This window comes from Corvus brachyrhynchos, unplaced genomic scaffold (assembly GCF_000691975.1).
Source record: "Corvus brachyrhynchos isolate BGI_N302 unplaced genomic scaffold, ASM69197v1 scaffold54, whole genome shotgun sequence".
In the NCBI taxonomy this organism is placed as follows: domain Eukaryota; kingdom Metazoa; phylum Chordata; class Aves; order Passeriformes; family Corvidae; genus Corvus; species Corvus brachyrhynchos.
In genome coordinates, this window is record NW_008237902.1 from 2,071,284 (window position 1) to 2,085,342 (window position 14,059).

General features: G+C 49.9%; 1 protein-coding gene across 2 annotated transcripts in view; it reads right to left on the reverse strand.

The window, feature by feature from the left end:
* The window catches only part of JADE2 (jade family PHD finger 2), a 70,823-nt gene that overhangs the window by 50,457 nt on the left and 6,307 nt on the right, over positions 1 to 14,059 (reverse strand). For both annotated transcript variants that reach the window (XM_017732978.1, XM_008632652.2), the window contains exons 3-4: positions 13,935 to 14,020; positions 2,627 to 2,784 (exon numbers count right to left, since the gene is read on the reverse strand). In XM_017732978.1, coding sequence (XP_017588467.1) covers positions 2,627 to 2,784; positions 13,935 to 14,020 — 244 coding nt within the window. The remainder of the gene's footprint in view (positions 1 to 2,626; positions 2,785 to 13,934; positions 14,021 to 14,059) is intronic.

Below are 14,059 nucleotides of genomic sequence, written 5' to 3' on the forward strand. Positions count from 1 at the left end.
ATGCTTTGGGAGGAAGAGCTGCTTAGCAGAAGCACTACATCTCTGCTATGGCTTCTGGTGTGCATGTGGAGAGATGCTGTCCTGATTAAAAAAAAATCTGGCAATGTCACTGCCTCTCCCCCTGGGATGTGCATTATGGCTACAAACCAGGTGCAACCATTAACACTGCTGTAAAATGAGCTCTTCATTCTACTCCCATCACACTGGGGAAGGCAAAATATCCCAAACAGGCATCTGTCTGAGGACAAAGCCCTTCAGGCCATGCTTGCTGTCCTGCCAGCAAAGAGAGATGGTTCAGGCAGTTGAGACACAGTGCAAGACAGACAGGGCAACAGGAGAAGAAAGAAGAGGAAGCTGAAGCTGTGGGCAAGCAGCACAATCTCCAAGTAGCCCAGGAGCAGCCTGGGATGAGCAGGGCATGACACAAACTAGAGGAGCTGCAGAAATCCACCTGAGATTAGCTAGGAATGATGGAGCCAGCAATGAGCATCTTTGAGAGGCCACAGAGAATGAGTCAGATTTCAGAATTACAGAATGGGTTGGGTTGAAAAGGACCTTAAAGGGGTCATCTAGTTCCAGCTCACTGCCATGGGCAGGGACACCTTTCACTAGACCAGGTTGCTCAAAGTCCTGTCCAGCATGGCCTTGGGCACTTCCAGAGATGCAGCCACAGCTTCTCTGGGCAACCTGTGCCAGCACCTCACCACCATCACAGGGAAGAAGTTCTGCCTAATATCTGTTGCTTTAAAAATAAAACAAACTCTTCGTAGAGCAAGTCTTGAACTCAAAACAATGTTGAGGTACTGAAGAAAGAGCTGGAACTATTTCAGGAGGCAATTCATCAAGGATTGTGGCAAAGTGCCAATTTTGAGAGTAATCAAACAAGCAAAATAATCCCAAGAATTAGAAATTCTTCAAAGGATAACCTGACACTGGAAGTGAAACTTCACACTCAAGGTGAGTGGGCAGCACCTCCAGAAGCCAAGGGCGTATCATTGTGGTGACGGGGGTGTCAGACCAGGACAGACTGGGATGGGGACCTGGGAGGAATGACCTGTGCCAGGCATCGCTCTAAGAATACCCATGTATGAAAACATGCAGCAGAGCTGCTCCAGGACCCCCAAATCCAAGGGCCTGGAGACAAGCAGCGAGCCATATCTGCAGCCTGTCCTGCACCCCAGAAGCCCCTGACTGTGAGGTCTGGGATGCCAAATCCCACTGCTGGGAAGCAGCACTCCCGGCTCTACATGGGCACTGCCAGCCCAGGCAGTGCCAAGCTATCACTTTTCTTCTGGAAATAGCCCCGGCACGAGCCCTCAGCTGGGAAGCAGAGCACTGGTGAGGCCAGACTGCGGTTAGCTATCAAAGACAACTAAAAAAAGATATTTCACACACCGGCTTTTTTTTTCCCCTTCTCTTTTTTTTTGGTTGCATTTTTTTTTTCCCAAGGATTAAATCAACTCAACAGCCCCCTTTACAACTTCCCTTTTGATGTGCTCAGACTCATTAAAGTTTCATTTCTTTCTCTGTTTTCCCCAGGGGAGGAAGGGGAGCGTACACAAAAGTTTATTTCAGAAGCGGGGTAGGCAGCTGCAGCAGGAGCAGCTGCTGTTGCTGTGGGACAAGCGGAGCCTCCACCAGCCTCTGCTCTGTGTCCAAATCCCTTGGCAAAACACATCCCCCTGCAGGCACCCCGCTCCCGTGAGCAGCCCTGGCATCACCCTGGCACGATGCTTCACGAGTGTTTCTGCAGGATGCACACACGGTGTCACACATCACGAAGGGAAACACAAGAGATGCAAAGCTCCTGCAAACCCTGTGGGGAGTTCTGGCTCTGATCCTGCAAGTTTTCAGATCCGACCCTGCAAGTTCTGGGGTCCCTTCCCAGCCTGTTCAGTTCCCCCCACTGGCAGCACCAGCCTTTCCCCCACAGCTTTGGCCACTGCCCTGGGATAATCCCCCACACACATCAAGGGAGTAGCAGCTCCCCCATGTTTCCTTCTTGCCTGAGCAGCTGTTTAAGTGTCTATTTTAAAACTCAAGTTCCCTATTTTAAAATAGCTAATGAGCCCCCGATCTCTGCTGACAGACGTCGTCTCTACAAGGTCTGGGAGATGCTTCTCTGTTTGCTGGGCTCCTTCTCCCAAGCCTTGAATCTCAGCATGCCCAGCACGTCTCCAATCCACACAAACACGGTAAAGAGGGAAGTTTTTAATTTAAGGGCCAACTCCTGCTTCCCTGCCACGAAATACCAGCAGTACAACCACGTACTCCTAGACAGAGATGCATCAAGAAGCCAGGCAGAGGCTGGCATTCTGCACAATTTTCTGTTGCTATTTTTTTATCATCCCTTCCATTTTATCAGATCTTTTTTAAAATTTCCTGACCAAGAGCAAACAAGGAGCTGTCCCAGCTGGCCACTGCCCAAAAAAAGCCACACACACAAGAGGGACTTTTCAGGATGCGGTGGGAGGTCCCCGTGCATCCCTCTGCAAGCCCAGGATCCCAAGCGCCACCTTTACGTGCTCTCTGTGCACCCCACCAAGGCAGAGGGAACCCCACACAGAGGACCAGGTAGAGGGGGCCCCGTGGACAGAACCAGATGGAGAGGACCCTGCCCACTTACCTGACCACAGGCTCTGGGATGGCTTCAGCACTTGCTGGCACTTGGACGCCCTTCTCCCACTCCTGTCTCCAAGGGTCAGCCAGAACGTAGTACTCGTCAGGGCTCAGCTGGAAGGAGTCAGGGATCTTCATGGCTGTTATCAGATCCGTCCGAAAAACCTGCACCGGAAAAAACCCCATCCTGAGTGCAGAGATCTAGCAGAGGCTGGGGGTGCACGTGCCCGGGAAGGGCGTCCTGGGGAAACTGCCCCCAAGGGACAGCACAGTGGGTGTCTGCATCACCAATGGTGTGGCTTCAGGGTGTCACTTTAGGTCCCTTCAGGGTGAGCTTTGGGCAGGGGAACATGGCAACAGGCAGGGACTCCCCTCCAGCCAGGCAGCGCCAAGAGCCCAAGCCCTGCAGCTGCAACCCCTCCAAGGTCCCCCATACTGGGCAGTCAGGAAATCCAGCCACTGGGTGTGAGCTTGGACAAGATGCAGACTGAAAATTAGTATTAAACTAAAGAAACAGGCTGCTTTATCTTAGGGGACTGATGGCTTCAGTGCAGCTGCACGAATCCACTCCAAATGCTAACGGACGTATGGCAAGTGAGCTTCTCCACGTGTGGCCTTCACAGGGAAAATTATGTTCTTGACATGAATGAAGATGTGGGAAACACAGAGCCACTTTGTCCCAAGCACCTTCATGTCCTCCTCATGTCACCTCACCATTCTGAGCACCTTTGTGTTCCCTTCAGGTCACCTCCCTGCCCCAAGCACAGCACCTTCATGTCTCCATCACAACACCTCGTTGTCCTGAACAGGGACGGACAAAAGCTGAAGGTAAAAAATATCCAGCTAAAAGATTATCTCAGTGCTGCTTACACATCCACAAACATAGATTTTTCCTGACTCAGTAAACCCCTTGTCCTCCCCGTAGGAAAATCCTCTAGTCCTTCAGTCAGTGAATGGGCTCATTCTCCATCTCACTCCTGGCCCTGCAGCATCTTCTCCCAATATACAAGGATGAAAAAATCATTCTAAAAATATGCCTCACTGTAAGTAAGGTTTTCCTTCCAGAGGGTTGCCTGACAGCAATGACTCGTGCAATCCTGCCTCTTGCAGCATAAAAATAAATTGTAAATGAAAATGGATGATTTCTCCTCTCTACCATCTGCTATTAGTTGGAATAATAACTGCCAGTGCCAGCAATCCTGCCTGGACACCATCTCGCTCCATCCCTGCTACTTCTGCATTCCTTCCACAAGGCTGGGATGGATCGGATGTTTTCTTTGGATATTGTTTAATCTCTTCACAGTCTGTTCTCCCAATGAGAATTGCCTTGTCAGAATCACAAGAAACAATACTACATAGTTTTACCTTTTTTGATACAAAGATAACACACTTTGGAGAGTATTTGGGAACCCAAATCGGCTGAAACACAGGAAACTAGACGTTAACTAAGACCACTGAGACCAGTATTTAGGTCAGTTTGCTTAATCCTCAGAGTCTCAGCTGCTAACCCAATTAGAGTTAAATACGATATATAAACAACCTTTGCTATGTTGGGACCTCTGAATTTTACTGGTACTTTCCTCCTGATGCAGCTGTTTGGAGACATTTTCGACTACGTCTATATAAACCTCATTTGAGCCGGTCAGACATAGTCCTGGCACAACACCCTTCAACAAACATAATTAATAGCCTATATATTACAGTCAGCTGAGTTTGGGAAAGATCAGGGTCCTTTAAGTCTCTGTGTGCTACAAACACATGGTTATAGACACCACAGTAACCTTTTAACACACTGCCAGTGTGGGGAATTAAAAAAAATATTACGACAGGCATTAAATTAAACGTGAGAAGGGATATGTGAGGTATCATAGTCCCTCCAGCACTGTGGGTCTGTGTATCCAAACAAGCACAGGAATCCCACTGAAGTGTGTTTTCTAAAATACAGGGCAGAAATACACCCTGTTCTTGACAGCCCTGTGCTGACAGGTCACAGCCTGGGTCAAGAACATCTCCTTAACCCAGTTTCAGTGCCCAGCTCCAATGAGGACAACGTGAACCTGAGTAATCCCTCACTCCTCAGAGCTCTCAGCTTGGGTGGATGAGATGCTCCTGTCCTGTGCCTGGACCACACAGGGCTGAGGCCACCATGGGGGTCAGTGCCACCTCCCTGCTCTGGCCACCAGTACCATTCAGTAATTGAACCACAGAATCATTAAGGTTGGAAAAGCCCTACATGATCATCAAGTCCAACTGTCAAGCCAGCACTGCCAAGCCCAGCACTAAACCATGTCCCCAAGAGCCACATCCACACGTCTTTTTAATTCCCTGCAGGGATGGTGATTCCACCACTGCCCTGGGCAGCTGATGCCAGTGCTTAACCACCCTTTCAGTGAAAAAGTTTTTCCTAATCTAACCTTCCCCTGGCAACAGCACGATACTGTTATAGAAAATACTGTTTGGGAGACATATGCCCTGAGGAGTTGTGGTCAAAGCCCACAATGGGATGGTTTTCAAAGGTGCAGGGCACCCAAAAGCTTTTCTAAACAAACTGAACTGGACCCTACCGACATGTGAGTACCCTCCTTCTCCCTCATTGCCAGCTCAGTTGCCTCCTGAGGACACCTCCTCTGATGCTGCAGGGTGCAGGAGCATTACATCCCTCTTTCATGCAGACAAATACACCCAATTCCTCCAGGAAGCTGCTCAGGGCAGTGCTGGCAGTGCAGGGCAGGATGGCAGCATGCTCCTGCTTCCCCCTCAGTGCACAGACCTGGCAGCCAGCTCCAGAGCAGTGGAGAACATGGGACTGCCCTTTCTAGGACAACCAACCATTGGGAGGGTCCAGCCATATTATTACCCTGCCCTGAGGTCTCCCCAGGAACCTACAGCAGCTGTGGCCTTCCCAGAGCCTTACCCCAAGCAAGGATCCCCATTCTCTTTTGCTAGGTCAGCACGAGGTTAACCTAGGCGAGGTGAGAGGCCCTGTCCCTTTGGGGCAATACCAGGGCTGGGCACCCATGGCACAGTGTCAAAATCCCAGCCCACCACCCTCCTCCTACTGATGAAGAGGGAGGTGGAGGAGCCTGCACCGCAATGGGACCAGCCCTTGGTATAATTTCTCCCCTCTGCATGGTGCAGATCCCAGGCTCGTGTTTTCCTGCATTAAGTCCTCCCCAAATTCATCCCTTCTGGCTTTTCAGCTCGCATCAGCATAGAAGCTTAGTTTTAATTTTAAGCCAAATAAGCACGATTGTATCTATTTCCCTGAAGATAAGGCGCATCGCAGGCTGGATTTGCAATCTCGCTATTTCATTTATTTAGTCCTTCTTGGAAAACAGATAAGCTCACCCATCCGATGGCAGCACGCGCGCCCGCACTTTATCACAGCGACGCCTCTGTCTTTTCATGAAGAACTGGATATGCTCAAATTATTAACTATCAAAGCAGAACACTTTAGAAATGATAGAACAGCACAGAAATTGTAAAGGAAAGCAGATCAGTTGGCTGGAAATCTCCCAACAGCTAATACGCTCAAATTGTAATCTAAATGTCTTTTTGTTTTGAATTGTCTGGGATTAGGGTTGGGAAAAGACTCAATTATTCTACTCAAACTCTTCTGAATTATTTATGAAAACCAAATAAAGGACAAATTGGGCACTGATGAACCGAGGACCTGGCGATGAAGAGAAAGTTGGGTACCAGAAAACAAGCAATTTTCCCTCAATAGGAGTGTTTACTGTTTCTCCCCGGCCGTGGGAGCCGACAAATTGTCTGCTGCCCTGCACCCGCTCCCCCTGCCACTACCACAACAGCCCTGGCCAGGCTCCGTCCTTCCCTTTCAGTCCTGAATGGGATCTGGTTATTGTCTATCGATCTGCCAGCAATGGGAAAGGCCAAACCAAGATGTTCCTTTATTACCTCTGCTTGCTCAGGAAGCTCACGGAGGTTTAGTGATGCTCAGAAATGCATCACACCAGTGCCCAGAGCCAGCCTCTTCCTTTGCTACTGTCAGCTTTAAAGATGGGGAAAAAGAACATGAAATTTCAAAATCCCAAGACATTTTTGCCTCTGTATTTCCAAAAGAAATGGACATAGAGTCCAGGTTGGTGTGGTTGTACAGCCTCAGACTCCAGGCAAAGAAAGGGATGTGGAGAAAACCTTCATCTCCCTTGTATCTCACAGGTCAGGTGAGCCTGGACTACCCACCTCTACTACCTCCCCATCCTTTCAGCCCACCAGTTTCTGGTGTTGGACCAACTCACCAGTAGAGCCAGTCCTGGCAGTCCAGTAAAATTAGAAGTCACTGGGATGCCATAGCCATGGTGTTCCAACAATGTTCCCGAACAATATATCGGTATTTTTGTAATTTCTGTAATTTGCTATTTTGAAGCAGAAGCTGCATTGCTTTTACCTCTCAAAAATATAAAAAACCCCTGAGCTAATTAAATGTAACATCCTCTGATGTTCACATCCCACTGCGACACTTGGATCCAGACTAGTATTCGAAGGATGCTCATGTGGGTATGGCAGAAACCTGCAAGGCAGGGGTTGGATTTGGCTCCTCCTTGAGCCCCTGGCACCTTGTACATCAGCTGCTCCACCTTGGCGAGGATCTGCTGCTTCTCCCACCGGACACAGCCCTGCAGCCTCTCCCTGTGCCCTGTGACAACTGCGAGGCATCTCCAGGAGCCCTCCATGGACCAGCATCAATTTGTCCAACACTTGGACAACCTCAGAGAAAAACACCTACCCCTGGGAGATGCCAAGGCACACAGTGCCTTGCCACAGCAGGAAGGATGATGGACACACCATGAAGCATCAGAAGTGCTGCTCCCTATCCCTCCCTTAGCTAAGGACTCCCAGGCTGTGCTGCTTTCCAGCATTCTCCTCCTTCTCTGCCTCTCCCCCATCACCATCCAGCCCCTCTGAGAGCCTCTCCACCACCTTTCCATGCAATTCTTTCATCAATTTCCAGGCTCTGTGAATCACTCACAAACCCCTCTTAATGAAGTGGCCGGCAATCTCCCTGCCATTCAGCTCCCACACCACGTGCTCTGTCAAGGACTTGGCTTTTCCAGTGACTGTACTGTAGGTCTAAGCCTGCCAATTATCCCCTTTGCCCCAGATAACCCACCCAAAACCACCAAACTCCAAACGTGGTAATGACTTTCCACTTGTACGAAACCAGCTCCTGGGTGAGAGCCAAAGAGCCGGATCTGTTTTGGGCTTTAAATCGAAATGAAAAGAAACACTCGTCTAGCACTGGGTTTAATTAGCTTTAAAGCAGCAGCCAGCCCAGGGACTGCTGTGCCGGATCCGGCGCAGCCGATTGCGCCCAGCGAGGCGGCACGGCCTCGGCATCCCCCAGCACGGGTACCTGGCTCCAGGCGCCTGCTGCAAACCAGCCTGGGAGAAACTAGCTCCAGAGGGACCAGGCAGCTCAGCCCAACACAGATGGGTTCCAGCAGGCCAGTTCCCTGCACACCAGGCCTCCTGAGCTGGCGGGAATTCTGTTACACATTTTCCCCCACAACTGCACCCAGCTGACTTCGGAGCTTTCAGACCTCGCTCTTGGGTCAGAGGAATAAGCTCGGTCCCTCCTTTCAAGTCCAAGGATGGGATGTCAGTATTTAATACACAATAACATCTCTGTCCCTAAAAGGTTTTAGTGAAAAGAACTCTTTCCAAAGCACTCCACACTGCAAAGCAGTGGTACAAAATGTAGGAGAAGAGAAGCCCGAAATGAAGTGCATGCAGAAAACACAGCACCCACTAGGGTGAGGGCAGGCAGGAGAGGTGAGAAGGGATGGTCACAGCCTGCATCCGAGATCTCACCTTTGAATCCACTCCCTCCATCACCCAACAGATCTGTAATCCTCCCCAATGCCCTCACACCCACAGCAGCCACACGGGATCTCACAGTGGTGATCTTCACACCCACAGCACCACATGGGATCTCACAGTGATGACCCCTCCACAGCAAGCAGGGGTGGTGGGTGCTCCGAGCGTTGCTCCCAAGCAGGGGCAGCAGCAGGTCACAGCAGGCAGGGTGTGGGAGTGCTTCCTGACACTGAGATAACAGGTTTTCTTCAGGTTTTGGCTCAACACTCTTTTTTTCCCTCCATGACTGCAGTCCTGGCAGCTGTGTCCTACACATCCCCCAGCCATAACCACCTTCCTCTATCCACACTGGGACGAGGGAAGTCTCCAGCTGCCTCATTCGCAGGACTCCCTCCTCATTTCCAGCCAGCTCCATTAGCCCTTCACTCTCTCAAGCATAAAATTGTTTGTTATAGCTCATGAGTCACAAGGATTTTTAGAGAAAGAGAAAACAACAGGAACAATGGGAGTCCTGGGAATAGTTTTTGGTTGTACGAACTGTCTTGATATCAGCTTGAGATGGCACCTAGGTGGGTGCAGCCCTGACTGCCCTGCCCCACACCCCTATGGACCTCCCAGTCCTACATCCCTGCTGTTCTATCACATTTTTCCAGCCCTTTCCAAAATGAGAAGGACATCGATACTCAGTAGCAACGTTTTGAAATGCAGCAATGCCAGGAGTGTGTGTGCAACCAGATATTATGTGCCTGTGGGGGAAGAAATCCTGAACTCCCATGTCCATTTGGGAGCCAGCCTCCTATCTCTCCATCTAGTCTTGTTTCCTCTTGAAATTCTGAATGTTAAAGCTTCAATGAACAACAGAACTCAAAATAGGAACAAGAAGCATTTTTGTCCAGCCCTCCTCAGCATTCAGAAGACAATGGTTTTAATCTGTTATCCCAGCGCTGGCATGGGAAAACTGACAAAGCCAAACTGCAGTCAAACCTTTCAACAGAGACCGATTTCCTCCCCATCCAGCCCCATAAAAGCATGCCCAGTCTTGCTTGGCCACATGCATTAAAGCTCTTCTCCAAGCATGGAAGAGTACAGCAACTGCATTCACATTGCACTGGGTGACTATATACCTAATGCAGGAGGAAAAAACCATGATCCAATGCAGTAAGAATTACTTTTTAGAAGGGAAACAATGAGAATGTTTATTAAGAGTTAAATCCTTGTAAAGAGATATAAAAAGGCGCCTTTCAAAACACGGAAGTAGTATCTAAACAAGGCAAGCAGAAAATAATGTAAATTGTATAAATTTGTGGTTTCCCCTTCATCCTGAGCCCTGCCTGCAGCTGCAGTCCCCTCGCCTCCCAAAGGTCCAGAGTGAGGGAGAAGGGCAATGAGGACGTCCGGTGGGATGAGCTGCACCTGCACAGAAGAGCCGAGACTGTGCAGGGCTCTTCAGCTGAGAAAGGACGCCTGGAGGGCTGGCAGGCAGGTGTTCTGCACAAAAAAAGCAGGCTTTTGTCCCTCCAAAATATATTCCAGCAGTGCAGGTGAGCACTTCGGATCTCAAATAGCTCTGGAGCTAATGACTATCACAGCAGCTAAGGCAGTGACTCAGAGGCAGCATCCGAGGGAGTCCCCGGGCTGCTGATGGCTGGGAGATAGAACCAGCAACTATCATTACACACTTGCCTTGTTCTTAGATTCTCTCCTTAGACACTGACAACTGTTCCCTGTCAGGAACAGGAGAGCAGCTTGATGACTGCAGTCAAACCAGTGAGGCTCGTGTTCACATCCCCAGCAGCTCTACAGCCAGGGGCAGGATTCCACTAATGTGCCACTAACAGAAGCAGAAATCCGTCCTTCAGGCATGTCTTATTCCCTGCTGCAGATTCAGATCCACGGCTGGGATAACCTGAGCAAGCACTCCCTCCTTCCAGCTCCCAGAGTGGGGAGCATGACCAGCACCTCCTTGAAGGGACCCGGGGAGATGGGTACCAACCACCACGCTCCGTTTGCAGACATGTTAAGATACAAACAAGCACTAATGAGATTAATTAAAATCACCAGATTGGTACTGCTATCACTGCAGATGCAAGAAGCTGTTGGCAGCTGCCCACGTCCATCCTCTGCCTTCAGGCAAAGCAGTGCAGCAGAGCCATGCCCAGGGCACCATCAGCATCAGGTTTTAGCCCCGAAGGCTCTGCTGCCCAGGCAAGGGATAGGGGAGGACGACTGTCACCTCTGTGAGGGAGAGAGCCAAGACAGAGGCCTGATGCCTGGGACAGTCAGGAAAGAGCCTGGGCAGAGCCCCGTGACAGGCACAGATAAATATAATCACCCTCCCTGGCAATGGCCCCTTCGCGGATGTTTACAAACAGCTCAGTACTTTTCCATGTTAAGAAGCTTGTTTTTCCAGATGCCTTGTATTGGGTGGTTTTTAATGTGTATAGTTAATCCCTTCTCACAGTCTTTCATAATAAACATCACCCCCTGACCTGACTAATAACTATGTAACACTAGTGCTTTTGATTTTTTTATGTCCTGCCCGGGTTGTCACGGAGAATGCATGTTTCTCTGGGACAGCAGCTCCCAGAGAAATGGGGACACAGCTTGGAGAAGGGCAGGACAGGTTGGTGAATTCACACACACATAAATCCCCTGTTCCCTCAGCCCATCCTCCAGCATGGCCATCCCTCAGGACATACCTGCACCCCCTGCAGCTCTTGATAAAGCTGTAAGCCATGTGTAAACCTGGAGTTTGAGTTACTGTTAGAAAAGATGTGTCCAGCCCCAAAACGGCTAGGGGTTTAATACATGCTAACACATTCATCCTGCTCTCCCTATTACTCTCCTGTGGCTTCCATCCTCAGCAGGATGGACAAGAGAAAAAGTGATTCACTATTTCATGTGAAGTAGTTTGACCGTGGTGTCATTTATGTTTTACATTTCTCAGTACTTGCTCCAACAGGACATGATGCCTATCCCAGTCTATGCCTGAAATCCCCCAGTGTTCTTGGGAGGATGTGCCAAACCCTGCAGTGTTTCACATATGACAAGCAGTGGATCCCACACATGGACCAGACAGGTTCATGGGTGCTCACAGGAAAAGCAGAAGTTGGGTTACACATGGAAAAGTTTGGAAGATGCTGTTGGAGAGGAAATTCATACTGGAGTGACTTCCAAATCATCTCCCTGCACTGCTGCAGGTCTTGGAGTGATTGGAGTGATACTATATCCAACCTCAGACAACCTCCTGACCCCTGGTTTCAGCTGGCGCTGATTTCCAGCAGACATAGACACCAGCAAATGCAGGGGCGATGCACAGTGAGGGGAGCACAGCTGAGATCTGGACTGTTCCATCTGCTTGTGTACCCACCATCTTTTTGTAAAAGATGGTTTGTCAGCTTAAGCATCCTGGCCAAACTCCAGCTGGAGTAATCACACATCGCCTCCCCAAATTCCCCTGGAGTTTCAGTTCAGATAAGCCACAGAGGTTTGCTTTCTGTTCCAACTGCTGCTAAGCTGGGCACCGTTCAGCTTTTGCTCCACTTTATTTGTTCCACAGCTACATTTCACTGAGAACCGTCCTGAGGGGATAATGCAGCATGAAGCACAGGGGCGAGCCCTCTGCAGACATCTGCCATGGACTGAGATCTAGTTTTCATTCCAGCTGTTGCAGAGCAGCAACTTGGATCCAGGTCTTACCATCCTTCATCAAGTCCAGAAGCATTTTCACTTGGAATCTTGGACTTATATTCAGTAACAGCCAGGTAAATTCCTAGATGGCTGACTAAACTAACTCATATTGAAGACAAAAATGTGTCTGCATCAGTGAGGCAGAAAGATGTCCCAGCTCTTGAAGGAGGATTTTACTGGGCAGCAGCAGGATGGCACCCATGACACTGTCGTGACACATGAGCCACATCCTCTCACATCTAACATGGGGCATCTCTGTGGCAGGGACTCCTGACAGCACTTAAAGGGCTCATCCAAGGCCTTTATGAACACATCAGGCATAGGGATAGGCAGTTATTTCAGAGAGGGGTAATGGTGCCACAGGACGAGGAGATGCCCTAAATGCTTCACTTTCCAAGAGAGGATTCAGCTCACAGAAATCTCCCCCATACCCACACTAAGAGATACATCTATAACCAAAACCCAAACAAAAACCTAAACAGTGCTAATACTCAATTTTCCAACAGCCTTGTCAGCAGTCAGTGACATCTACACCCCTGGTTCTTGCTCTCTGGAGTGTTTCCTACTAACTCAGCTGGTAGTAACAGCTTTGCAGTCCCTCTCTTTACCCAAGGCACAAATAACTTGGACTTTTTCAGTCTGTCCTTTGCCAACCGAGATATATCAATGTAAACCTGTCAGAGCAGTAAGAACCAAGTGCAGCTGTAATTCAGGCAGTGACCACAGGAAAACCTCAAAATCTCTACTCAGCTTGATGCAAAAGGAGGATGTTACAGAGGTTTGTGCTCACCAGGCCACAGCGTCAGGAGAGGTGAGACGTGGAGGACTTGGGGAGTTCACATGAGCCATGCCAGCTTCATCTGCTTCTAAACTTAGCACTGTTTGACTCCAGACCCCAGTCCAGAGGGAAGGGAATGTGAGAACAATGTCCCTCTGGCTTTGCTCACGCTGCTGCTGAAATGAAGATGACCACTGCCAAACACTGCAGTTGCTACAACAGCAGCTCATGCCTGGTATAGTTTCCATGGCTAGTGGAAATGTATCCGAGGCACATAAGGAAAACAGGACACAGCACCACCCCTTCCAGCACAGTCCTGGGGACAAACAGCTCCTCCCACCCAAGACCCAGACCCTGCACTACAGAGCCAGCAGGTGAACCTGGGCAGTATCCCCAGAATGGGCAGTACTGCCCACACCAGCGAGGGGAAACCCTGCGGCAAGGTCAGGCACTGATGGCCTCAGCTTACTGCCCTTGAGCCCCATGACAGGGGGAAACCAACACAACACAACACAACACAATCTGCAGCTCAGCTGTGCTGTCTCTCATTTCACAGCCCTCCATGCCTCCCCCTTGTCCACGGGGAGGAGTCTCCACATCACCCTCCCCAGTGCTGTGATCTGTGCCATTAATGAAAGAGCACCCAGGCAGGCAGTCAAACCAGGGAACCTTGGCATGCAGACACCCCAGTACTGTAGGACCTCTCAGTCCCACGAAACTTAACTTCTCTTTACTTCCATCAATAGAGATGGAGTGGACACAAGGACCCCCACCCTTCACCAGAGATGCTCATCACATATCCCCATCAGCTCCGTCCCCGGGAGAGCTGGGGTTGACACGGCTGTTGGGAGTTGTGGCTCTGCAACAGGGGCTCTGGCTTCTTGGAGATGCCTTATCCTGGCACCTATTGCCCATAGACAGCCACGGGCATGCTGGCTGCCACATCTGGGCAAGCACAGTCCCATGGGAAAACTCTCCTTTGGGAAAAGCCTAAAAGCCCACATACCTCAGAGGGCTTCTTCTCCTTCTGCCGTGACCAGGGGGATTTGGTATTCGGAATTTTGGAGCATCTGGAGGTTGATGTGGTGTGACCTGCAACAAGGCAACAGAGACAGGTTACCTGGGAAAGAG